Source organism: Pelophylax lessonae (genome assembly GCF_965119305.1).
Source record: "Pelophylax lessonae genome assembly, chromosome: 4".
In the NCBI taxonomy this organism is placed as follows: Eukaryota; Metazoa; Chordata; class Amphibia; order Anura; family Ranidae; genus Pelophylax; species Pelophylax lessonae.
The window spans coordinates 24,684,664-24,712,062 of NC_138771.1; the positions used below are offsets into that span (position 1 = coordinate 24,684,664).

The 27,399-nt window shown below is 46.9% G+C and overlaps 1 protein-coding gene across 1 annotated transcript in view; it reads left to right on the forward strand.

Moving 5' to 3' along the window:
* The window catches only part of PCSK6 (proprotein convertase subtilisin/kexin type 6), a 487,218-nt gene that overhangs the window by 244,520 nt on the left and 215,299 nt on the right, over positions 1–27,399 (forward strand). Inside the window, exons 5-6 of the mRNA XM_082254401.1 lie at positions 11,564–11,640; positions 21,844–21,932. Of these exons, the coding sequence (XP_082110527.1) occupies positions 11,564–11,640; positions 21,844–21,932 (166 nt within the window). The remainder of the gene's footprint in view (positions 1–11,563; positions 11,641–21,843; positions 21,933–27,399) is intronic.

Consider the following 27,399-nt stretch of genomic DNA (forward strand, 5'->3'; position numbering starts at 1 on the left):
GCACTGATTACTGTAGAAATGTCACTGGTAACCCCAAAAGTGTCAAAAATGTCAGTCAAGGGTCCGATCTGTCCGCCCCAATGTCGCAGTACCGCAAAAAAAATCGCAGATCGCCGCCATTACACGTTAAAAAAAAAAACAACAAAAATGACAGAAATCTTTCCCTTTGTTAGTAAACGCGATAACTTTTGCGCAAACCAATCAAAATACGCTTTTTGCGATTTTTTTTTTTTACCAAACATAGGTAGCATAAAACAAATTGGCCGAAAAAGTAAAAAAATTTTGATTTTTACATTTTTTTTTTGGGGAATTTCATATAAAAAAATGTGAAAAATATTGCTGTTTTTGCAAAATTGACGCTCTTTTTTTGTTTATAGCGCGTGATCAAAAAATCGCACAGGTGATCAAATACCACCAAAAGAAAGCTCTGTTTGTGGGAAAAAAAGGACGCCAAATTCGTTTAGGTACAGCGTCGCACGACCGCGCAATTGTCCGTTAAAGTCACGCAGTGCCGAATCGCAAAATACCCCCTGGTCGGAATGGGGGTAAAATCTTCCGGGGCTTAAGTGGTTAATGGGAGACCTGGCTGTCACTTGTTGGAAACCTGTTCAATTCTGCTCCTAGCTTGTTTAAAGTAATTCCAATGCTTGCTGGCAGCAGAAGAGTGGTTTAAAGCCTTCAAAAAAGCTGGATGAAAGCTTTAAAGATATGATAAAAGCTTGCTCTTCAGAATAGTATTTACAGCTCGTCACCCATGTGAGCTGAGCCTAAAGGTCGTCCGTTAATATTGCCCCTGTAGATAGTAGTGGGCTTATGGTACTTCTATTACGCTGTCAATTTACACAGCGCTTTATACACACACATATATATATATATATATATATTTGTACATTCACATCAGTCTCTGCCCTCATGGGGTTTCCAATCTAAGGTAGTAGCAGATTATTATTATTATTCTATAGGATTTATATAACGCCGACAGTTTAGGCAGCGCTTTACAACTTGAGGGCAGACAGTCAGACTTGTATAAAGTACTCGAAATTTCTACTTGAGTAAAAGTACAAGTGCTCGATCAAAAAGTGACATGAGTAGAAGTGGAAGTGCTCGCAGAAAAAGTTACTTAAGTAGAAGTACTAAAGTATTCAACATTTTTTTTACTTAAGTATTGCAAGTAGTAAAAAATTTGCTACTTAAGTACTAAAAGTAAAAAGTACCAGTAGTTTTGAAAAAAAATTTCTACTCAAGTACTGAAAGTAGAAGTACAAGTACTGTGTTATGTAGTTATTAAAGAAAGAAGTCAAAAGTTTGAACATCATATTGTTTTTTATTATTTCAAATGATTTATTCAAATGATTAACCTATGTTTGTTAGTAGTTTCTTGATGCACTTTAAGCGCTGTAGCACCATTTTATTTGTTTGTTTCATATTTTCTTTTTATTGGAAAGATTTGGTATAGCAGCTTTTATTATACACAGCCTTTATTTTCGTATGCGCTGATTTACAAATGACATTATACACATTTTTTTGAGCTTTATGCAACCTGCCATCTACTGTTCTGGCAGTGGTAATTTTTTTAAAAGTAACGAGTAACTATGCAGCACAAAAAAAAAAAATATCGGAGTAGAAGTATCGAAATCATCGAAAAAATGTAGTGAAGTAAAAGTAGAAGTAGGAGAAAAAAATTCTACTCTAGGAAAGTACAGATATTGCATTTCGGTACTTAAGTACAGTACTTAAGTAGTTCTACTTCGTTACTATACATCTCTGCAGACAGTACAATACACTTTAATACAATAGGAATCAGAGGGCCCTGCTCCTTAGAGCTTACAATCTAAGAGGGACGGTCAAGAGATACAAGAGGTAATAACTGTGGGGGATGGGCTGATGGAGAAAATAAGAGTACAGTTGTTAGGTGGATGCCAGATAGATTTCTCTGAATAGATGTGTTTCCAGGGATCGTCTGAAAGTAGACAAAGTTGGAGATAGTCGGACAGATGGGGGTGGAGCATTCCAGAGGATGGGAGAAGCTCGGTAGAAGTCCTGGAGGCGAGCATTGGAAGTGGTAACAAGGGAGCTAGAGAGCAGGAGGTCCTGGGAGGAAGGAAGAGAACGAGTTGGTTGGTATTTTGAGACCAGATTAGTGATGTAGCTGGACGCCAAGTTATGGATGGCTTTGTAAGTTATGGTTAGTAAGTTGAATTTAATTTGTTGGTTGAGTGGCAGCCAATGGAGGGATTGGCAGAGAGGGGTAGCAGACACAAAGCGGTTTGCAAGGTGGATGAGCCTGGCAGCAGCGTTCATGATGGACTGAAGGGGAGGATAGTCTTTTTAAAGGTAAGCCAATGAGAATGGAGTTGCAGTAATCGAGACGTGAGATGACCAGGGAGTGGATTAGAAGCTTTGTGGCATCAGATTACCGTGATATATGGCCCATACCCTCAAATGCATATAATGAACACAAAAAAAGGGAAAAAAGAGGAGGCTTTGAAGGCCAGTGGGAGGAGGAGGAGGAGGAGGATCATAGGTACCACCAGTGGTGTATTTAGGTTTTGGGCTGCCCTAGGCCTGACTAAGCTTGTGCACCCCCTAATTTAAATATGACGCACCCCTTCCTGTAAAGGCCACACCTCTTCCTGTTTATGACCCGCCCTGTCATCTGTAAACCACAGACCACAACCAAAGTCTATCAGTGCCCATCAGTGTAGCTTCATCAGTTCCCATAAGGTCAGCCTCATCAGTGCCCATCATCATACCATCATATCATACCAGGAGGTAGCAGTGTGACCACTTTATGGGGGTGCCAGACTGATTTGCCTCCTGGACCCTGCCCTCCAGCCCAATTCGCCCTGTAAGACTGGCACTGTACTAAATGTGTATCGCAAGCCGGCAGGGACCCTTTTAAGTGCGGGAGGCGGAAGGAGGCTGTTTTTTTTTTCCTTGTGCGTGGTGCAGCTTTTTTGCTGCCCCCCTGCAAAGTGCTGCCCTAGGCCTGGGCCTTGTTGGCCTAGGCCAAGATACAGCACTGGGTACCACACAATTATACAAAATATATCTTTATTGGAAACATAATAAAAAATATACATCAAAAGACATATATCCCATTAATAACATATAAAAGAAACGCATATGTAGAAATATATATATATATATTCCCATATGGGAATGCTGATACTTGGTATCAGATGATGGTATGGTCTCTGATGTAGTACAGTCTAAGGGTCCCCAGCAAGCCGATGCGTTTCGCACAAGGCTTCCTCAGGGCCAGACAGACCGATATTTCCCACTGCGATCGAGATCATGACGAGCAGGCAGACTGACGAACCGACTAACCAAGATGGCCTCGATAGAGAGGCTAACGCTGCAGTAACCATATGTGTATATCAGGACTAAATTCGTTTCATATTCAAGATGTCCTAGTGCACCTCCGATTTAATATGCTTTTGTTAGGGGATCCCTCTCAAGCTTTGCACCAGTGGTAACAACGACTTATGGGCCATACCCACTATAAGATTTTCTGAAGACTTTTTCCTTTAGACTTACCAAAACCAGATAATACGAGGTCAAACCTAAACACTTGCACTACATAGAAAAGGTAAATCTGAAGGAAAAAAGTCTTCAGAAAATCTTATAGTGTGTATGGCCCTTAACCAATTTATGACCGCTCACATTGCTGCTACTGCGGCAAAGTGGCTCGTTCTCGTCCAGTGACGTAGACCTACGTCGCTGGACTCCTCCCCTTGTGGGCGGCGCGCGCGCCGCCGAAGGCTCGCTCCCACTATATTCAGTCACAGCGGGAGTCGGGGCAGGGGAGGAGTGGTGGTGATCGCCGCTGCTCTTCCCCGATTGTCGGGAATCGAGTGTGGAGATCAGCCCGCTTGTGTAAACAAAGCGGGCGGATCTCCTAAGTGACAGGCAGGGTCAGATTACAGGATTCCGCATAGCTGAACCTGCGATCTGTCCCTGTGTCACTCAGTTACCTCCCCCCACACACGTTAGTAAGCACCAGGCATACATTAACCCCTTGATCACCAATAAAAATTAACCCCTTCCCTGCCAGTGTCATTTTTACAGTAACAGTGCATATTTATAGCACTGATTACTGTAGTAATGTCACTGGTACCCCCAAAAGTGTAAAAAATGTCAGTCAAGGGTCCGATCTGTCCGCCGCAATGTCGCAGTCCCGCAAAAAAAAATTGCAGATCGCCGCCATTACTAGTTTAAAAAACAAACAATAAAAATGTTATAAATTTCCCGTAGTTAGTAGCTGCAAAAACTTTTGCGCAAACCAATCAAAATACGCTTATTGCGATTTTTTTTTTTTACCAAAAATATGTAGCAGAAAACAAATTGGCAAAAAAAGTTAAAGCGGTAGTATCCCGCTTTTTGACACTTTTACCTACAGGTAAGCCTATAATAAGGCTTACCTGTAGGTACAAATAATATCTCCTAAACCGGCACGGTTTAGGAGATATTTACAGTGCATGTAGCCGCTCGCGCGAGCGGCGCATGCGCTCTGAAGGTCCAGGGGGACCTTCAGTTAACTTGCCGGGAGCTTGCCAGAAAAATCACTCCCGCGCGCATGCGCGGGAGTGACGTCATCGCGGCTCCGGCCAATCAGCGCGCTGGAGCCGTCTCTTCCGGCCAATCAGCGCGCCGGAGCCGCCGAACCCGGAAAGAGACGACGAGGGATCATGGCAGCGCCCGCATCGATGTCCGGGGGTCCGTGTCGGGGCTTCGTTTTAAGGTAAGTTAAACATAATGGGCTAGTATGCGATGCATACTAGCTCATTATGCCTTTGTCTTGCAGGTTTTTTTTTTTTAATTTTTTTTTTTATAGGGTTTACAACCGCTTTAAAAAATTTAGATTTTTAAATTTTTTTGGGGTGGAATTTCATATAAAAAAAATGTGAAAAATGTAATTTTTTCAAAATTGTCACTCTTTTTTTGTATATAGCGCAAAAAGTAAAAATCGCACAGGTGATCAAATACCACCAAAAGAAAGCTCTATTTGTGGGGGGAAAAAGGACATAAATTTAATTTGGGTATAGCATCGCACGTGTGCGCAATTGTCTGTTAAAATAACGCAGTGCCGAATCGCAAAATATGGCCTGGTCAGGAAGGGGGTAAAATCTTCCGATCTTAAAGCGGTTAAAATACGCTCATTGATAATTTTTTTGTCAAAGACATGTAGCTAAATACATTTTGGCCTAAATATATGACAAAAATGTAATATATTGGATATTTTTTTAACTGTCAAAGTAGAAAAATATTGTTATTTTTTCAAAGTTTTTGCATTTTTTTATTATTGCAAAAAATAAAAATCGCACAGGTGATCAAGTACCACCAAAAGAAAGCTCTGTTTGTGGGGAAAAAAGGACATAAATTTCGTTTGGGTACGGCGTTGCATGACCGCGCAATTGTCAGTTAAAGTCGCACAGTGTTGAATCGCAAAAAGTGGCCTGGACGTAAGACAGCAAAATCCTCCGGTGGTAAAGTGGTTAAGTCTAACCCACTATCAGCATGAAGCAGACTTTTGTTGGGACATCCTGCTTATGTTCTGCATGTTTTCATACTCTGCACCAATGGTAACAACGACTACTTCATCTAGCCCACTGTCAGCATGAGGTAGGCACTCTCAGGTTACATTCCAAACAGTGCAATATAGGTAGCATAAACCCCCTGAATAATAGGACAGGGGTAACCTTCCGTGCATCAGAGATACAGTGGCCTGGCAGGCTATATTATATAAAACTATATTTTTCACTTTCTGCTATATAACATTCCCAAAAAAAAAGTCAGTAGTGATTAAATACCACCAAAAGAAAGCTTGGTAAAGTTGCTTCAGGCCCTGGTAGGATCCAGACAATATTGTTGGGATCCACCCTGCTGCCTGATTGATAGCTGGCTCGGCCCCTCAGCACGTGGCTGAGAGCCGGAGCCAGCTACTCTAAGTGAGCCCTGGAGGAGCAGTGTGGCAAAGTTGCCACGTCATTCCTTTAAAACCAAACACATAATTACACAGGCTCTGTAGTTGATTAAGGCCGGCCATACATGGTTTGAACCTCGGCCGATTCAGCAGGAACCGTCTGAAATTCAAACCGTTAATTGGCAGGCTGAATGTACCAAGTTGATTGATCGATCGATCAACTTGGGGTACAGCCAACCTGCCAGATTCTCTTGCGATTATCACTAGAAGCTGCTATAGCCGCTAGCGATGATCATTGTCTTCTCCCAGCAGGGACGGCCTCACCCTCTCCCCCACCGGGAGAAGACAATGGCCGGGCAGGAGGGATTCCCACATCAACACTGTGTTGGGGGAATCAAGTTAATTTCTTTCCTACAACTTGCGATGGGAAAATGCGCCCTGCCAGTGTGAACTCATGCATAGAATTAAAAGGCAAGCATTTTTCTTGAGCTTTTTAGTCGCTTTTTTTTAAACCCAAAAGAGCTTCAAAAACTCCATAGTGTGAGAACACAATTCTAACGTGTGATAGATTGACATATAGGGGGGAGATTTACTAAAACTAGTGCACTCAGAATCTGGTGCAGCTGTGCATGGTAGCCAATCAGCTTCTAGCTTCAGCTCAGGGCCATCTTACCAAATGGGCATGCTCGGCAGTTGCCTGGGGGCCCCACTTGCCCATTGGGGCCCCACCTACCCAGTCCCAGCCCCAACCAAGCATTAGTCCCGATTCCCGTGTGCATCCCGCCGCCGAACTTAGCAGGTGGCAAGCGCCTATTGGCCCTGCGCGGCTGTCAGGCCACTTGAGCCATAGAGGGGGCGCCCACAACTGCAGCAATGCCTGTCCGCCTCCATGGGAACAGGCACACACAGGACAGTCGAGTCTGACTCCCATCCGTGTGTGTGTTCACCGGACCCAGTCACCGAACCTGGAAGCTGTCATTAGCCTTATTGATAATTTGCATTTTTATTCTCGTGGGTGATTGTGTAGGCGGGGCCCCAGTGCACTGCATTGCCCGGTGCCCTTTAATTCTCTTAAGATGGCACTGCTTCAGCTTGTTCATTTAACCAGTTCCTGACCACCCACTGCATACATACTGCAGCAGTCCAGCCGCTCTGCGCCGGTGTTCTGTAGAATAATGCATCCTGTTGGATAATGCCTCCGATGTGCAATATGTAACATTACTCCAAACGAGAAATGGACAGAGGGTGCACCGGCCCAGTGCATTATCCTTAATCACATAAGGGATAAAAAGTCCACAGGAACTGGCTGTGAAGGGCTCTGAAGAGGAGGCAGGACCTCAAAACGCGTCAGTATCACATCATGGATAAAAAGTCCACAGAAACTGTATGACGTGTTTCGAGGTCCTGCCTCTTCTTCAGAGCCCTTCACAGCCAGTTTCTGTGGACTTTTTATCCATGATGTGATACTGTTGGCCCTATAGCCACTCCATTGTGATATGCCTGTATCAAACATTTGTTTGCGAGTAGCTTTCTTATATAAAATAAAATATCTTTTTATCAAGGACAATGCAGCAGGCGGGTGCGCTCTCCGTCCATTTCTCGTTTTTCAGTTGCTCAGACATCCCTAGTCTTCTAAGGGTACAAGGCGGCATTTATCCGATTCAGCCTGGATGGAGATCCTACAGTATAACTTCTTCGGGACCGACCTTCAAGCGCAGGAGAATTGTGTGGTGGTTCTTTCAATGTAACGTCACGTTGATCATCTGGAGTGACGTTAACGTGGTCCATGCGCAGATTTTCAGAGGCATTATCCGACGATCTAAAAAGCGCGGAGGTAGAATCTAATTGTCATGATGTAGCACCCTCCTAGGTAGGTGCTAGAGAGTGAGTATAGTTTTGGCTCGGTCTGCCTATCAGAGGAGCAGCAGGCAAATCTATATTGCTTATCAGACAGCAGGGTCTGTGAGTTAGGTCTGCTCATAGTGCTCAGTGTGTGATTCATCTGGTCTGGTGGAGTGTTCCGTGCTGGTCCAATGGGAAGGCACATTGGACAGTGGAGGAAACCTGACCGATAAGTACACAGGTTTTGATACAGCTTCAGTGATTGGCACAGACTAGTGGTCTCGGTGCATCCTGGGGTGTGGTATAAAAGCCAGGAGCACATGTGCTGTAGGGTCTTTGGCTGGTGAGCAGAGTCCCAGAGGGAGGGTGACGGCTGTCTCCTCTGTAGTGGTGGCACGTGGTCACAGGCGGTCGGCCTGTGGACCAGTAGGAAAGGAGCTGAACCCAGAGGTCCAGAAGAGCTGACTGGAAGGGGTTGAGACACTGGAGACCCTCGAAAAACAGTATTGTGAGTAACGGGGATTGTATCTAGGGGCCTGACTTGAGAGGGGGCCACCCCGGTGTAGGATAGTCAGAGGGATGTGTGTCAGTCTGTGGAGTGAATGGGGATACTAGGCGGGTATCCCGAAGATAGCCTTCCTTACAAGTGATCTTACAGAAACTTAATCCTGATTCATCTAGTGGCAAGATGGATCTGCAGCCTGGCTGCATCTTCAGACAGGAGTCCTCATCCATTGTGAATAATTCAATTTGGAGTATCCCACTCTTCCCTTCTCCCGTCCCTAAATTAAATAAAAACCACAAAAGCAACTACAACCCCTAGACTTTTTATTGACTGAGCCAAGGAGTAAAGAGTTAAATATGCATGCTGCAGTTGCTAACAGTAACCCAGGGGGATCCTAAGGTGAATAATTCAGCAGTCCTCAAGGGGGCAGTGCTACAATCAGATTCTGCCTCGCGCGCTCTGCACATGCGCGAGACTTAACCGACGGAATCCTTCCTGCAACACATCCAAATCCGCCCAACAACAATAGTATTCCACCTGTAACTCCGCCTATGTTGTCGCTCATGTCTCGCGCATGCGCAGTGAGAGCGAGGCAGAATCTGACAATTGGATTCTCCCTCTGCGCTTTGCAGATCAGATCGTCTGATGCCTCCGATGATCTACGCATGTGCAGTGTTGACGTCAGGCTAGCTGATCAATAGATCAGCTGGAATAATGTTATGTACTGTGCAGATCTCATTGGAGGCATTTATCTGGACGGGATGCACTATTCGACAGAACACCAGATCACGTACCTAGTACGTCACCCGACACTTCTGGGGCGCACAGCAGAAGCCGATCTGCGGGTTCCACGGAATAGATGTCCTCGGGCACCGGCCAATCATCCAGCAGTGAGCGCCAGAATGTCAGTCTGCCTATGTAAACAAGGCAGAACACCGTTCTGTCAGTAGGGAAGGCATGGATCTTGTGTTCCTGCAAAGCAAGGACATGAATCCATGCCTTCCCCTAATAAAAGCACCTCCCACACTGTGGAAATACACTGGCTAGGCACACAGTTATCCCTTTAATCGCCCCTAATGTTTAACCCTTCCCAGCCAGTGTCATTAGTACAGTGACAGTGCATTTTTTTTTTTTTTTAGCACTGATCACTGTATTGGTGTTATTGGTTCCCAAAAAGTGTCAGTGTCCCCACTGTCCCCCGCAATTTGGCAGTCCCGCTATAAGTCACTGATCGCTGCCATTACTAGTAAAATAAATAAAAATATCCCATAGTTTGTAGCTGATGTAACTTTTGCGCAAACCAATTAATATACTCTTAGCGGGATTTTTTTAACCAAAAATATGTAACCGAATACATATTGGCCTAAATTTATGAAGAAATACATTTTTTCAATTTTTTTTATTGAATGTAGCAGAAAGTAAAAAAATCTATATAATTTTTTTTTTCAAAATTGTCGGACTTTTTATTTTTAGTGCAAAAAATAAAAACCGCAGAGGGGATCAAATAACACCAAAAGAAAGCTCTATCTGTGGGAAAAAAAAGGACATCAATTTATTTTGGGTACAGCGTTTCATGACCGTGCAGTTATCAGTTAAATTAACGCTGTGCCATATCACAAAAAATGGCCTGGTCATGAAGAGGGGTAAACCTTCCGGAGCTGAAGTGGTTAAAGTGATTCTAAAGGCAGAAGATTTTTTTTCATCCTAATGCATTCTATGTATTACCCACTTCAGCCCAGGAAGGATTTGCCCCCTTAATGACCAGGCCATTTTTTGCGATTCGTCACTGCGTTATTTTAACGGACAATTGCGCGGTCGTGCGACGCTGTACCTAAATACAATTGATGTCCTTTTTTTCCCACAAATAGAGCAGAACAGCAGACCACCATTCTCTCTCCACGGGGAGCGATCGCGGGTACCGCCGTGGATCGGCTTCCCCACTGGTAGATGGGGGCGCACGCGCGCCCCCTGGGTTGCTCCCGCGGACTGTCGTACAGGTCCGGTGATTCGCGCAGCCGAGCCAGCCTGCCGCAGTATATCTGTGGCAGGCGGTCGACAAGAAGTTAAGATGAAAAAAAAAAAACACCTGTGTGCAGCTCCCTCTGAGCCCCATCTCAATCCAGCAATGTTTCATGAGAGCCTCTGCTTTCCGGGACTCTCCCTTCTGATTGGCTGAGACACAGCAGCGGACACCATTTTGCTCCTGATGCTGTCAAAGTCCGTGAACCAATGAGGAAAGAGAGGGGGCGGAACACATATTGATTAAAATTTTAATTTTTTTTATATTGTATGTGTTTTATAACAGAAAGAAAGAAAGAAAAAAAAATTATATAGATATATATATATATATATATATATATATATATATATATATATATATAATTTTTTTTTTTAGGGCAAGAAAAAAAAATGCAGAGGTGATAAAAAAAAACCACTGCAGGACAGCTCTTCAATTCTTTTTTTTATTAGATGTGTCTTATAGCAGAAAGAAATAATAATAAAAAAATATATACATATATATAATTTTTTTTTTTTTTTTTAATTGATGGACTTTTTTTTATAGGGCAAAAAATTAAAAAATGCAGAGGTGTTAAAATAGCACCAAAAGAAATCTCTATATGTGGGGAAAAAAGAATATACATTTTATTTGGGTACAGCATTGCATGACCGCTCCATTGTCAGGTAAAATAACACAGTGCCGTGTCGCAAAAAAATGGCCTGGTCATAAGGGGGGGGGGGGGGTAAATCTTCCGGAGGACTAGTGGTTAAGCTCTGACAATAAAACCTAGAAGCTGATTGGTTTTCATTACACAGCGGCTTCAGATTTCGCACATTCCAGTTTTGGAAAAAAACAACCCCATAAGATTTTTTTTTTTTTTTTTTTTTTTTTCTCCTCTCTCCGAATAGTGATGGCTTTGCTACTTTTTAAATTTACATTTTTCAAGTGTGACGGCAGTGCATCCAACTGAACGCCCCAACTTTTTGTTTTTTTTATAAATCTGTTTATTGATTTTATACATAAATCAATCATACCGTACACATGCACATAAAGATAGCAACGACAATTGCAAGAACAAAAAAAAAATAAAAATATAAAATATATATATATAAGTCCTTCCTTACGCCCCCAACTTTACACCCAGAAATGTATTTCTTCTTTTTTGTAATAGTATTATATGAGAACTGTTTTGTACATAGTTTCATTTTGCTGTCCTAAAACCATACTGCAGATGCTTGTCCTGTAAAGAAATCTCCTCCTCCTCTCACTGTTTGCCATTTTTATGTTCTAGGATCCATACGCCAGCCATGATGTCAATGGGGATGACCAGGATCCGAGTCCACGCTATGACGCCAGCAATGAAAATAAGTGCGTTATTGGGCTGAATGTCTGATTTCTGCCGTTGTGTATTTCTACTCGTAATTTGAAATCCGGGGAATAATCTTCTAGAACTCCACCTAGCACGGTGTACATTTAACCACTTCACCTCCAGAAGATTTACCCCAGGCCATTTTTTGCGATGTGGCACTGCGTTCCCTGTACCCAAATAAAATAAGGTCATTTTTTTCCCCACAAATAGAGTGGTGGTATTTGATCACTTCTGCGCTTATTTTTTTGCGCTCTACACTAGAGCTGCACGATTCTGAATAAAATGAGAATCACAATTTTTTTTTTTCTTGCTTAGAATAAGGCCCCATGCACACAGGGCGTTTTTGCAGCTGCCTTTAGGAGTGCCAGGCGTTTCTTTTTTTTTTCCAGTTTAAAAACGCCTCCCCACGTTATCTTATGACCTCATGCACACACAGACATTTTACAGCTGTAAGTGGCATAGGTGTTTTCAAGCTGCAAAAAAAAAAACCCAGGGCCAGTGCGCTCTGAGGACCAGCGTCAGAGCTGTAAAAATGTCTGACGCTGCTTAATGTTGCTTATACAGCATTAAGCTACGTTGTACGTTTTTGTTTTTTATGTGAAAATCAATGTTTCCCTATGGGAGCCCAATGATTTGAATGGAAGTGGCATCCAAGTCGGATCAGGATGATCCGACTTGTGGTGCGACTTGCGCTCTGAGGATCTTGAGGGGGAACTCCACGACAAAATGGGGAAAAAAAACAGCGTGGGGTCCCCCCCCAAAATCCATACCAGACCCTTATCCGAGCATGCAGCCTGGCAGGTCAGGAAAGGGGAGGGGACGAGCGAAAGACCCCCCACCCCCTCCTGGACCATACTAGGCCACACGCCCTCAACATGGGGGGGTGCTTTGGAGCAGGGGGGGATCTGCACCCCAAAGCACCTTGTCCCTTTGTTGATGAGAAGGGCGGTGGTTGTGGGGGTCTGCGGGCAGGGGGCTTATCGAAATCTGGATGCCCCCTGTAACAAAGGGGCCCCCCAGATCCTGGACCCCCTCCCTATGTGAATGAGTATGGCATACATTGTACCCCTACCCATTCACCCCACAAAAGGCAGTGTAGTGTAAATAATGACAAGACATGGTTTTGAGAAGTCCTTTATTAAAAATATTCCTCTGGTCTTGTCCCTCTGGTCTTGTCCCTCTGGTCTTGTCCCTCTGGTCTTGTCCCTCTGGTCTTGTCCCTCTGGTCTTGTCCCTCTGGTCTTGTCCCTCTGGTCTTGTCCCTCGCGTCCTTGTCCCTCTGGCCTTGTCCCTCGCGTCCTTGTCCCTCGCGTCCTTGTCCCTCGCGTCCTTGTCCCTCGCGTCCTTGTCCCTCGCGTCCTTGTCCCTCGCGTCCTTGTCCCTCGCGTCCTTGTCCCTCGCGTCCTTGTCCCTCGCGTCCTTGTCCCTCGCGTCCTTGTCCCTCGCGTCCTTGTCCCTCGCGTCCTTGTCCCTCGCGTCCTTGTCCCTCGCGTCCTTGTCCCTCGCGTCCTTGTCCCTCGCGTCCTTGTCCCTCGCGTCCTTGTCCCTCGCGTCCTTGTCCCTCGCGTCCTTGTCCCTCGCGTCCTTGTTTCTCGCGTCCTTGTCCCTCGCGTCCTTGTCCCTCGCGTCCTTGTCCCTCGCGTCTTGTCCCTCGCGTCTTGCCCCTCGCGTCTTGCCCCTCGCGTCTTGCCCCTCGCGTCTTGCCCCTCGCGTCTTCTCCCCAAGGTCCTCAGGGGCGGCTATGTTATATCTTTGACAAAAAAAAAAACAATGCAAGTACCATTATATTTACGGGGGACCCTGCTTAGAATTCGTCAGCTCCCCACTTTAGTGGTCCTACAACACAGTTTCTATGCAGTGTTGTCAGCCCCCCATCCCCGACCTCCAGACTTCTCTCCTGCTAGACTGTCAGCACATCCCTCTCTCATCTCAATAGCTCTATATTGGGCTTCCCACTTTGTCTGGTCATGTCATAAGGGCTTGTTGACATGAGCAGCCAGGGAGCAGTAAAAGCAGGTGGTTGAACAGCAGATTTATAGCTGTCTGAACACAGACATGCAGCCGCTCCGGGCTGTGCAAGAAATTTGGCCTTACCGCCGCTGAACGTGACCCATGCAAGTATATGGGGCCGCACTGCCACCATCTCACATGCACACAAATGTTGCACAGGATTCACAGGGTTAAATCAGGCAGCAAGAAAACCATAGAACGCTGCCTCACTGATGGTTAAATGCCCTCTGAAAAGCGATAGGAACATAGATCACTCTTCAGAGGGCACCACGCATGTGACCGAACCCTTGCAAACAAGGGGTTGGGTGAATGGACTCATTCCATTCCTCTATCTGCATGAGCTACTTCTGACAGTTTATGCAGACACCAAGCAATCTGAAGCCCCGTATACACAAAGAAAGAGCGACAATTTTGAAAAAAAACGCCATATTTTTTACTTTCTGCTATAAAACCTTCCCAATTAAAAAATGTAAAAAATCTAATTTTTTTTATCAGTTTAGGCCAATTTGCATTCTGCTACATATTTTTGGTAAACAAAATCCTAAAAAGCGTATTTTAATGGGTTTGCGCAAAGGTTATAACGTTTAAAAACATGGGATCGATTTTTGGAATTTTCATTTCTTTTTTTTGTTTGTATGGCGGCAATCAGCGTTTTTTAGCGGGACTGCGACGGTGCGGCAGACAGATCGGGCCCCTAACTGACATTTTTTTTACACTTTTTGGGGACCAGTGACATTACTACAGTGATCATTAGCACTGCTGCCAGTGGCGGCTGGTGCTCCGGGGGGGGGGGGGGGGGCGGCAGACCGACCGCACGATACCCCCCCCCCCCCCACCACACCAGGCCACACACAATCCCCCCCCCCCGGACCCCAGAGAGACAGGAGACGGGAGAGGAGAAGACAGGACAGGCAGTACCCCCCCCCCTCTCACTTACCCTGCCTGGATGCAGCAACAGGCGGCTTCGGCTTCCTCCTCCTCTCTTCTGCATCGCCTCCCTCCTCCTCCATGCCCAATGGCATGGCTTCTCCTTTCGGACAATCGGGAGACGGGTCTCAAAACCCACTTTCTGATTGGCCAGGAGGAGGATCCTTGTTACAATAGGGAATTTTCATTCGCTATTGTCACACAACTGGGTGGGCTTGCGCCCCGAGCCCACCCTTTTTTTTTTAGCCTGTGAGAGCCTCTGGCTCTAATCACATGGTTAAAAAAAAAAGCCCTATGGAACTCCATGGGTCCGGCGCCCCGCATGTAGTTTAGGGGGCTGGTCGCATGGATAGGGGGGGGGCAGCGCCCCTGCGCCCCTTATGACCAGCCGCCACTGACTGCTACTGTATAAAGGACACTGGCAGGGAAGGGGTTAACACTGGGGGGTGATCAAAGGGGTTAAGGTGTACCTAATTATGCTTACTAACTGTGTGGTGGATGGGCTCTGTGACAGGCACAGAGAGATCGGGGTTGTAGCTTAGCTGAAACTTCTGATCTCTGCCTGCCTGACAGAAGACTCACCTGCTTTGTTTACATAGGCAGGCGGGTCTTCTGTCAGTTTCTCTGACGATTGCGGGAGGCTGGCGGCAATCGCCGCCACTCTTTCCATGGCTTGCCTCCTGCTGTGTCCAAACACAGCGGGATCGCAGTGGTGCTGGGGCCGCCGAGACCTCGTGCGCGAAATCAGGTAGTATTACGTGATTTTGCGCAGCCGAGCCGTCCTGCCGCAGTAATACAATGCTGGGCAGTCGGCAAGAGGTTAAACTAATACTTTGTTGAAGCACCTTTTGATTTTATTACAGCACTCAGTCTTGTTGGCTATGAGTCTATCAGCATGGCACATCTTGACTTGGCAATATTTGGCCACTCTTCTTTACAAAAACACTCCAAATCTGTCAGATTGTGAGGGCATCTCCTGTGCACAGCCCTCTTCAGATCACCCCACAGATTTTCAGTGGGATTCAGGTCTGGGTTCTGGTTGGGCCATTCCAAAACTTTAATCTTATTCTGGCTCGGCCATTCCTTCGATTTGGATGTATGCTTTGGGTTGTTGTCATGCTAAAAGATGAAAGTTCCTCTTCATGTTCAGCTTTCTAGCAGAAGCCTGAAGGTTTTGTGCCAATATTGACTGATATTTGGAACTGTTCATAATTCTCTCTACCTTGACTAAGGCCCCTGTTCCAGCTGAAGAAAAACAGCCCCAAAGCATGCAGCTGCCACCGCCATGCTTCACAGTGGGTATGATGTTCTTTTGGTGATGTGCAGTGTTGTTTTTGCGCCAAACATAACTTTTTGGAATTATGGCCGAAAAGTTCAACCTTTTGGTGTCATCAGACCAGAACACATTTTCCCACATGCTTTTTTGAGACGTCAGATGTGTTTTTGCAAAATGTAGCCGGGCTTTGGTGTTTTTCTTAGTAAGAAAAGACTTCCTTCTTGCCACTCTACCCCATAGCCCAGACATATGAAGAATACGGAAGGTTGTTGTCACATCTACCACACAGCCAATACTTGACAGATATTCCTGCGGCTCCTTTAATGTTGCTGTGGACTCTTGGTAGCCTCTCTGACCAGTTTTCTTCTAGTCTTTTCATAAATTTTGGAGAGACGTCCAGTTCTTGGTGATGTCACTGTTGTGCCATATTTTCTGCACTTGATAATGATTGTCTTCACTGTGTTCCATGGTATATCTAATGCCTTGGAAATTATTTTGTACCTTTCTCCTGATACTTTTTATCAATGAGATCCCTCTGATGCTTTGGAAACTCTCTGCGGACCATGGCTTTTGCTGTAGGATGCGGCTAAGAAAACGTCAGGAAAGACCTACTAGAACAGCTGAACTTTATTTGGGGTTAATCAGAGGAACTTTAAATGATGGCAGGTGTGTACTGACTCCTATTTAACATGAGTTTGAATGTGCTTAATTCTGAACACAGCTACATTCCCAGTTATAAGCGGGTGTGCACACTTATGCAACCACATTTAGAGCAGCAGGGGGGCGGGGCGTGCACATAATGTCACGCCCGGCTGAGAGGGAGCCGCAGTCAGAAGCAGGGGGGCGGGGGGCGCGCGTGACGTCACGCCCCTACTCACGGCCTGACAGGACTCCGGCTGGGAGTGAGCCGGTAGCCGAATAAGGTGAAGTAAGGAGAGGGCATGGTGCACACCCACAGTCCCAGCAAACCAGTGACTGATTACAGGTAGCGGCCTCTCGGTCCGGGCGGAAGCATCGTTTTCAATTGAGTTGTACAGTTTATAGGTCACATTAAAGGTGTAAAATGTTCTGATATGATTTATCTTTATCTTATTTTTTTTTTTACATCACAGAAACCTGACATTTTAACAAGGGTGTGTAGACTTTTTATATCCACTGTATATGTAAGGGATTATTATCACTTTAATGCTGGACTGAACCTTATTAGATGATGTTTGCTGTCCTGGAACTCCTAATTATAACTGGTGAGGAAAAAGTCTAGGAATGGAGTGTTGGATGGTGGGCTTGATTTGTACTAAGTAAATTTCAGTTGGGAAAAGTGTAAGAGGTGGGCAGTGTGCATCTGCTGCTCCTCTCTGCCAAGCTCCTTACTGGCTTCCCCTACCCCATCCATATAAAATACAAAATACTAACCACAACATTGCCCCCCCCCCCCCCACTTTACCAAACTCATCTGCACATTTCGCCCAAATTGTTTCCTCCACTTCTCTCAAGACCTCCTGCTCTCTAGCTTACTTGATACCTCCTCCCACGCTCACCTCTAGGACTTCTTCAGAGCCTCTCCCATCCTCTGGAGCTCTCTACCCCAGAATGCCTGTGTAACGGATCTTAGTACCCCAGCTGGGCACATCCGCCGGACCTGTGTCTCCTGTCCTCCAAACGCACCCACAGCCTGCGGAGAAGCCATATCCAGCCCTTAACCCCTCAATCACGAGACAATCCACACAGGTGTTGAGGGTTAAACATGCAGAGCTTAAAAACTGTTTATTACATTCCAAGACACAGTTTTACACACAGGGAAACTCCCTTTAGCCTTGCCACAGCGGGGGAAGGGAACATGGACCAACCAATGAGAACTGAACATTTGTACATTGAAACAGGCAGTCTTAATACACACCCCCTGCGGAGAGATGTCTCCAGCCCCGACCATTGTCTGTGTCATGAATCCACACACTTAGACACAGAAACAGGAGGGGGGGGGGGATGGGGGAGAAGGGCTGTAGCATTACATTTCAAAAACTTGGTTCTTAAACGTATACACATGCAATAAACATAATGCATACATGAAGGACAATATACAGTGGCTGTGTTTGCCACAATGCTCCCCCAGAACCAAGCCGGCATACACAGTCTGATCCTAGCGGATCGGCTTGGGGATGTCCGGGGAGTACTCACGGATCATTTGTCAATGTCTGTTTGCCTGGATAATTCGTCGGCGTTGCCGTTTTGCTTCCCAGGGCAGTAGTGGATGGTAAAGTCAAAAGGCTGCAGCGCCAAACTCCAGTAGCTTCTGGCCCATAGTCTGTTGGTAGGAGGCTTGCGCACAGTCCCCTCCAAAACACACAGTGACAGTGGATTCTGTCACATTTGTCCCCTTTTAAAAACAGACTAAAGAGGTTCCTGACCCTCAATTGGTCTGGACCTGCGTTAGTCACAAACTTCCACCCCAGGCAACCAGGAAAAGTAAAAGTACGACTCTGGCGCTGGGGAGCAAAATTGCACATAGGGTCTCCCATGAATGGGAACAGCTGTCTGCACTCCTCTGATCCAGGGCAGGGTTGCAGATATTGGGGGGAAGCTGAATAATCCTGATGCCAGCGCTTCCGCTGGTAGGGAATGTAGGCTGATAGGGCTATGCATTTGGGGAGAAAAAGGTACTTGCTTTTCCCCTGGTGTAGTTACCAGCCGCTGAGAAGGTATCTTGCAGGGACTGTCTCCCGGATTCTTCATCTCTGGTTCTGATGCTGGGCAGAGACCATCAGCGCTCTCTCCTGTAGCCAGCGCTTTTGCCGGGGGGGTAAACACTGGGGTAGTGTCCAAGTGCTGGGGAAACGGCTCACTGAGGTCATCCCTCGGACTCCCTGGATCTAACTCTGAGGATGGGCAGAGGCCAGCGGCACTCTGCCACGTAGCCAGCGCTTCTGCTGGGGGGGATAAGCACTGGGGTAGTGTCCAATTGTTGGGGAGGGAGAATTGCTTCCTCTACTCCCGGTGGGGATATCTGCTGTTGGGAAAACAGCTCACGCAGATCCTCTCTCAGACTCTCCGGATCCGACTCTTTTTCTGATGCTGGGCAGATGCCAGCGCTTCTGCTGGGCAGATGCCAGCGCTTCTGCTGGGGCAAAAAACACTGGGGTAGTGTCCAAGTGCTGGGGAAACGGCTCACTGAGGTCATCCCTCGGACTCCCTGGATCTAACTCTGAGGATGGGCAGATGCCAGGGGCACTCTGCCCTGTAGCCAGCGCTTCTGCTGGGGCACCAGATGAGATACTCTGGACTTGCTGCTGATCACCATTTCCCAGCCTTCCAGCGCCTGTCTCAACTCCCCCTTCTGAGACCTTCATGCTATTAGCTTGTCTCGCTGCCTGAGGGACCTCCGGTGCGTTCCAGCATTCTAGCGCTCGCAGTGCCCTCTGTATCATCGCTGCTTCTTCCATTGCAGTTAGTACGGGAAAATGCAGGGTCACCCCTGGCCCTATTTGCTTCTCATCTTTGTGACTGTCTGCTATTTCTCTCGGACAGTCCCAGGCAACGGGAGCCATGCCAGGCTGCTGATCACCGTCAAACAGCCGCTTGTAGGCAATCTCGAGCTCCCATTCCTGCTCAACCAGGAACTCCAATTCCTCCAGGTCACACGCCTCGTCGGGGAGGTCCAGCACCTCATCTCGGAAATCCAGAATGTGTTCCAGCCGCCACTCCTCATCGCTCCCAAAGTCTGGGTCTCCGTACATTTTTTGATGGAGCAGCCACACGCCGCCATAGCCAACGCTTTCTGTCGGGCTGCCCTCTGCTGTACCTGGCCACAGTTGAGCCGCGAACCACCGGAGGGCTCTGTAGCTGGCGTCCAGCCTCATTTCCTCCTGGACCAATCTTCCGAGCTCCGTCTTCTCTTCATCTCGCGGTCGTTCCCTCAGGAACACCTCTCACGCACAGTACTGAGTCCGGTACATCTCTGTGGAGGAGGGAAGGATCTTCCCCTGATGGTGCCGCTCGTGGCTTAGCGCCTCATGCCAGAGTTGCCGGCGGATCACATCCTCCCAGCCTGGTGTGCTCTGTCGCTGGTCCCCGATGGTGCTTCCGCATGCCTTGCAGCCTCCTCCCGAACTTAGCTCTCATGCTGGTTGGTCCCCGTATCACTCCTCGGCAGCTGCCCAGATCTTGAACCCTGGTGGTGGTTTAGATGTCCTGGACTGCAGGAGACATCCCACCGCTGCCAACCAATGTAACGGATCTTTGTACCCCAGGTGGGCACATCCGCCGGACCTGTGTCTCCTGTCCTCCAAACGCACCCACAGCCTGCGGAGAAGCCATACCCAGCCCTTAACCCCTCAATCACGAGACAATCCACACAGGTGTTGAGGGTTAACCATGCAGAGCTTAAACTGTTTATTACATTCCAAGACATACAGTTTTACACACAGTTAGGGAAACTCCCTTTAGCCTTGCCACAGCGCGGGAAGGGGACAAGGACCAGCCAATGGGAACTGAACATTTGTACATTGAAACAGGCAGTCTTAATACACACCCCCTGCAGAGAGATGTCTCCAGCTCAGACCATTGTCTGTGTCATGAATCCACACACTTAGACACAGAAACAGGAGGGGGGAGGGGATGGGGGGGAGAAGGGCTGTAGCATTACATTCCAAACACTTGGTTCTTAAATGTATACACATGCAATAAACATAATGCATACATGAAGGACAATATACAGTGGCTGTGTTTGCCACAATGCTCCCCCAGAACCAAGCCGGCATACACAGTCTGATCCTAACTGATCGGCTTGGGGATGTCCGGGGAGTACTCACGGATCATTTGTCAATGTCTGTTTTCCTGGATAATTCGTCGGCGTTGCCGTTTTGCTTCCCAGGGCAGTAGTGGATGGTAAAGTCAAAAGGCTGCAGCGCCAAACTCCAGTAGCTTCTGGCCCATAGTCTGTCGGTAGGAGGCTTGCGCACAGTCCCCTCCAAAACACACAGTGACAGTGGGTTCTGTCACAGCCTGGTCAGCTTGTACTCTGGCCGCCTTTAGTCGATCCCTGAAAACTCATTGATTCAGTGAAGCCTACCCCACCTCCACCTAAGAACTATACTTGAGTAACCTCAATCAGACCATCCCCAGCAGCTATTTCCTTTTGTACCATCTCCCCTCCCTTTGGATTGTAGCTCCAAGAGCAGGGTCCTCTTTACCTTCTTTATTGAAATCGTTCTGTCCCCCTTTATATTGTAAAGCACTTTGCAAACTGTTGGCGCCTGTGACAGGAGTCACTTTGGGCGGAGGGGCTTGTGGAACCCAGATTACCATAGAGAGGTTGGGAAACTCCTTGTCCAGATCCCCCGGCCCCTCCTATGTGTAAGTCACTGCGTCTATTAGGGGCATAGGGTGACCAAGAACACCAGTCGGGTCTGTACAACCACACCAGACTCAGCATTTTGTGTTAGCCCGGGTATCCTGGGTTCTATATGTGTGGTTTGTGTTGAAAGAATGAAGGGGCTCTTTTACTTAGGACAGTAATATTTATAAACAATATTCGTCAAGAAATATATGAAGTTTGTCTCATAGACCATTGCTAGATAGTTTGAGGTGGGGGTGGGGTTTGTTATTGTTAGGTGCCTGTATCCCATTGTTCTATTGTTTCTGTCTGCCTTGGGATCACCCTTTTATGGGATGTGTATGTATATGTGGATTAGCTGCTAGAGGGAAGGGAGGATTTCTCCAGCAGCCATTCCTAAAGACTGTCTACTGTTGGAAAGTTGAATATACCTGTGTGTCATGGTACTGAATGTAGCTTACCCCGCCCTGTGTCCTTATGCAAAGAAGGGGGGGGATTGTTCCCTGAGCCCCCCGCCCAAAGTGACTCCCGTCACAGCGCTATATAAATCTTGTATAATCTAATTGGCAGCATATACATAAGGTGTATTGTATAGAATGGTCCATCTAGCACTTGTGTAGAAGCTGTTTATATGTAACCTTGTCCTCCTTTCCCCTGCAGACATGGAACTCGCTGTGCTGGTGAAGTGGCCGCATCTGCCAATAACTCCTACTGTATTGTGGGCATCGCTTACAATGCCAGGATAGGTGGTAAGTGGATGGTTCTTTTTTTGGAAGTCTTAAACAATTATAACTTTTGCTCATGAACAGGAAAATACTTGAAGCTAAATTCCAGACATGAATAAAAAATATTGCATGGCTATTAAAGATTTACCCCACTTTATGACCAGGCCATTTTTTTGTGATGCAGCACAGCATTACTTTCACTGAAAATTGCGCGGTTGTGCAACTCTGCTCCCAAATAAAATGTCTTTTTTTCCCACAAATAGAGCTTTCTTTTGGTGGTATTTGATCACCTCTTCATTTATTTTTTGCGTTCTAAACAAAAAAACGACAATTTTGAAAAAAAAAAAATTAATCATTTTTTACCTTCTGCTAGAAAACCTATCAAATAGGAAAAATGTGTATTCTACATGTTTTTGGTAAGAAAATCCCAATACGTGTATCTTGGTTGGATTGCGCGGAATTTACAGCACCTACAAACTGTGGGATATGTTTATTGTATTTTTTTTTTTTCTAGTAATGGGACAATCTGTGACTTAGAGCAGGACTGCGACATTGCGGCGGAAAATCAGACACTGAAACGTTTGACACTTTGTTGACACTAATACAGTGAAAAATATGCACTGTCGCTGGCTGGAAAGGGGTTAAACATCTAGGATGATCAAAGGGTTAACTGTATGCCTAGCCAATGTTTTTTTAACATGTGTATGCTGCTTTTACGAAGGGAGGAGATGGATTTATTCTATCCTTTGCAGGGACACAAACGCCATCCCTTTCCTCCTGTTTGAACGGCGATCGTCCTTGTTTACATAGGCTGAGAGCTCTGTTCTGTATGTTTTACCGACGAACAATGGGTGCCGGCGGACATCCAGTGCCTGGCAGCCGCAGATCGGCTTTTGCTGTGCACCCCCTGTAGGCGGAGGTACAGAATTGTGTGTGTATATATGTATATGTGTGTGTATATATATATATATATATATATATATATATATATATATATATATATATAGTACAGACCAAAAGTTTGGACACACCTTCTCATTTAAAGAGTTTTCTTTATGTTCATGACTATGAAAATTGTAGAGTCACCCTTCAAGAGGTAGTCACCTGAAATGGTCTTCCAACAGTCTTGAAGGAGTTCCCAGAGATGCTTAGCACTTGTTGGCCCTTTTGCCTTCACTCTGCGGTCCAGCTCACCCCAAACCATCTCGATTGGGTTCAGGTCCGGTGACTGTGGAGGCCATCTGGCACAGCACTCTCCTTTTTTGTCAAATAGCCCTTACACAGCCTGGAGGTGTGTTTGGGGTCATTGTCCTGTTGAAAAATAAATGATGGTCCAACTAAACGCAAACCGGATGGAATAGCATGCCGCTGCAAGATTCTGTGGTAGCCATGCTGGTTCAGTATGCCTTCAATTTTGAATAAATCCCCAACAGTGTCACCAGCAAAGCACCCCCACACCATCACACCTCCTCCTCCATGCTTCACGGTGGGAACCAGGCATGTAGAGTCCATCCGTTCACCTTTTCTGCGTTGCACAAAGACACGGTGGTTGGAACCAAAATTTTCAAATTTGGACTCATCAGACCAGTGGTTCTTAACCTTGTTGGAGGTACTGAACCCCACCAGTTTCATATGCGCATTCACCGAACCCTTCTTAATTGGAAAAATAAAATATGATTTTTTCAAATTCAAAACCGGTATATATTTAGGTATATATTTATACATAGGTGCACAAAATGAACAAAACCATTAAGAACATAGAACAAAACCATTAAAACATGATTTTCACACAAAAACATAATAATGAATATTTACTGCAAATCAGTGTGACTTCTGCTGTTGTCTTTCAGAGACCAGTTCAGAAATGACCTCCGCCGAACCCACGAGACTGACTCACCGAACCCCTGGGGTTCGATCGAACCCAGGTTAAGAAACCACTGCATCAGACCAAAGCACAGATTTCCACTGGTCTAATGTCCATTCCTTGTGTTCTTTAGCCCAAACAAGTCTCTTCTGCTTGTTGCCTTTCTTTAGCAGTGGTTTCCTAGCAGATATTCTACCATGAAGGCCTGATTCACACAGTCTCCTCTTAACAGTTGTTCTAGAGATGTGTCTGCTGCTAGAACTCCGTGTGCCATTGACCTGGTCTCTATTCTGAGCTGCTGTTATCCTGCGATTTCTGAGGCTGGTGACTCGGATGAACTTATCCTCCGCAGCAGAGGTGACTCTTGGTCTTCCTTTCCTGGGGCGCTCCGCATGTCAGCCAGTTTCTTTGTAGCGATTGATGGTTTTTGTGACTGCACTTGGGGACACTTTCAAAGTTTTCCCAATTTTTCGGACTGACTGACCTTCATTTCTTAATGGGGATTTTTAAGTACCAATGTTTGTCGCCATTCCGCGAGCATGCACAATTTTGAAGCATGACATGTTGGGTATCTATTTACTCAGCGTAACATTATCTTTCACATTATGGAAAAAAATTGGGCTAAGTTTACGGTTTTCCTTATACTTTAAAAAAAAGTGAATTTTTTCCAAAAAAGTTGCATTTGGAAGACCGCTGCGCAAATACGGTGTGATAAAAAAATATTCCACAGGTGTAAATTATTGATGAATTTTTCCTGGGTATTCGAGGAAAAGGCCAATCATTTTTTGTTAGACATGGTCCCATCCAGACGAGAAATTAACTTTAAAAAGTTTAGCACCGGGTACTTTGTAGAGCAGGTTATGGTTTGGTGGTGTTAAAGATGAAGGTGGGACATTTGGGGGAGGTGCATTTTGGTAAGGCTTCATGCACACTAGCTTAAAAAAATGCTCCATGCAGCAGCTTTTGAGCATTTTTTTTTTCTGCTTCTAGAAGAAAATAGTGTTAGGCCCCTTTTCACACGGGCGTTCTGATCAGATCTGCCTGTCAGTTTTTTAGGCGGACCTGATTGGATTCTCCATGCATCCCTATGGGGCAGCGGATGTCAGCGGTGCCGGTGACATATCCGGCTGACATCCGCATCCGATCCTGTCCGTGAAATCCGGAAGGATGGAAACCCTATTTTCCATCCGTCCAGCGCATCAGATCGGATGGGATCGGATGAGAAGTTACAGGCGGTCCGTTCTCATCCGATTCCCCCATAGAGGACAGCGGGGCTCTGACACCTCCCTCTCCACACAGAGCGGAAACGGAGCTGTCATCCGCCTGCTCAGCGGGGATCGGCAGATCGATCCCCCGCTGAGCAGAGAACGGACCGCACCGGACAGCGGACCATGTGAAAGGAGCCTTAGGCAGGCTATACATGGTGCACATTTCTTTCCTGCAACCATGGGTGTTGCATGTATCCCCTGCATGTATCCCCTATCAACACAGACCTCCTGCCCAGCCATTGCCTGCTCCCGATGGCGGAGGGGGGGATGGGAACTGTGAACGCCAGGAGAAGACAGTGATAATCACTAGCAGCAATAATCGCAAGAGAATCCAGCAGGCTGGTTGTACCCAAGTTGATCGCTCAACTTGGTACATCCAGCCTGCCCATTAATGGTTCGAATCTCAGCCGGTTCCAGCTAAACCCCTGGGATTCGAACTGCGTATGTCCGGCCTTATCCAATGTGTCCATGAACACTATTGTAGTCTAGAAGTGTTTTTGAAGCTTCGGCTTTTAAGAGCAGGAAACGTTTTTTTGCATTTTTGGGAGCGATTTGCCTGCAGAAAAAACACTGACAGCTCCAACAAGCTCTTAAACGTTCCTAACGGCTGACTATGCAATATCGCATGCCCTCAACACGGGGGGGCCTGCTTTTGTATCCCCCCCAAAGCACCTTGTCTCCATGTTGATGGGGACCAGGGCCTCTCACACTATCCTGGACAGTGGTTGTAGGGGTTGACTATGCAATATCGCATGCCCTCAACACGGGGGGGGCCTGCTTTTGTATTCCCCCCCCAAAGCACCTTGTCTCCATGTTGATGGGGACCAGGGCCTCTCTCACTATCCTGGACAGTGGTTGTAGGGGTTTGTGGGGGGGGGGGCTTATTGGAATCTGGAAGCCCCCTTTAACAAAGGGGTCCACCATATCTAGGCTTCCCTCTGTGTTATGAGTATGGAGTACATGGTACCCCTACTCATTCATCCCAAAGAAAAAAAAGTAGTGTAAATAAAGACATGAGCCAGTTTTTGACAAGTTCTTTATTAAAAAATGAAAGATAAAATGTCCCTGGTGTAGATCCAATGTCAATCATGATGAACGCCAGGCTCCGTCGCTAAATAACCTTAGGGCTGGGGCCACCCGATGAGTGACCCTGCCCCCTTGTGACGTCACCGGGTGACCCTTTGTGATGTTCCCGGGTGACCCTGCCCCCTTGCGACGTCCCTGGCTGACCCTGCCCCCTTGCGACGTCCCTGGCTGACCCTGCCCCCTTGCGACGTCCCCGGCTGACCCTGCCCCCTTGCGACGTCCCCGGCTGACCCTGCCCCCTTGCGACGTCCCCGGCGGACCCTGCCCCCTTGCGACGTCCCCGGCTGACCCTGCCCCCTTGCGACATCCCCGGCTGACCCTGCCCCCTTGTTACATCCCCGGCTGACCCTGCCCCCTTGTTACATCCCCGGCTGACCCTGCCCCCTTGTGACGTCCCCGGCTGACCCTGCCCCCTTGTGACGTCCCCGGCTGACCCTGTTCCCTTGTGACGTCCCCGGCTGACCCTGTTCCCTTGTGACGTCCCCGGCTGACCCTGTTCCCTTGTGACGTCCCCGGCTGACCCTGTTCCCTTGTGACGTCCCCGGCTGACCCTGTTCCCTTGTGACGTCCCCGGCTGACCCTGTTCCCTTGTGACGTCCCCGGCTGACCCTGTTCCCTTGTGACGTCCCCGGCTGACCCTGTTCCCTTGTGACGTCCCCGGCTGACCCTGTTCCCTTGTGACGTCCCCGGCTGACCCTGTTCCCTTGTGACGTCCCCGGCTGACCCTGTTCCCTTGTGACGTCCCCGGCTGACCCTGTTCCCTTGTGACGTCCCCGGCTGACCCTGTTCCCTTGTGACGTCCCCGGCTGACCCTGTTCCCTTGTGACGTCCCCGGCTGACCCTGTTCCCTTGTGACGTCCTTGGTTATGACGTCATCGACCTGGCATGCCCCATAATCAAGGAATACATACCTTTGAACCTTTTATGAAGCCACCAACGGAATCTAATTCCTGTGGGGCAATAATGGGCATTTTACTTTTCTTGCAGAATTTTTAAAGAGAGAAAGGTGTATGTATTGCAGGAATGTACCATTTTTTAATTTTAATTTTGCACAGCATGCACTCTGTATCAGTGTTACTGTATGGTGGTTGAATGGCGATTGAGCAGCAGAATACATTGGGTAGCTGGGATTGATACCAGGGAGGCAATCCTATGTAAAGCCTCATGTTGGCAATTAAAGCACAATTTCCCTTCAGTGTTGTGAACTGTGTGTCTCCTTTTGTGGTTCTATCCTCTTTAGCTGCCAACACTCTTGTTCCTGTTTTCGGACCCC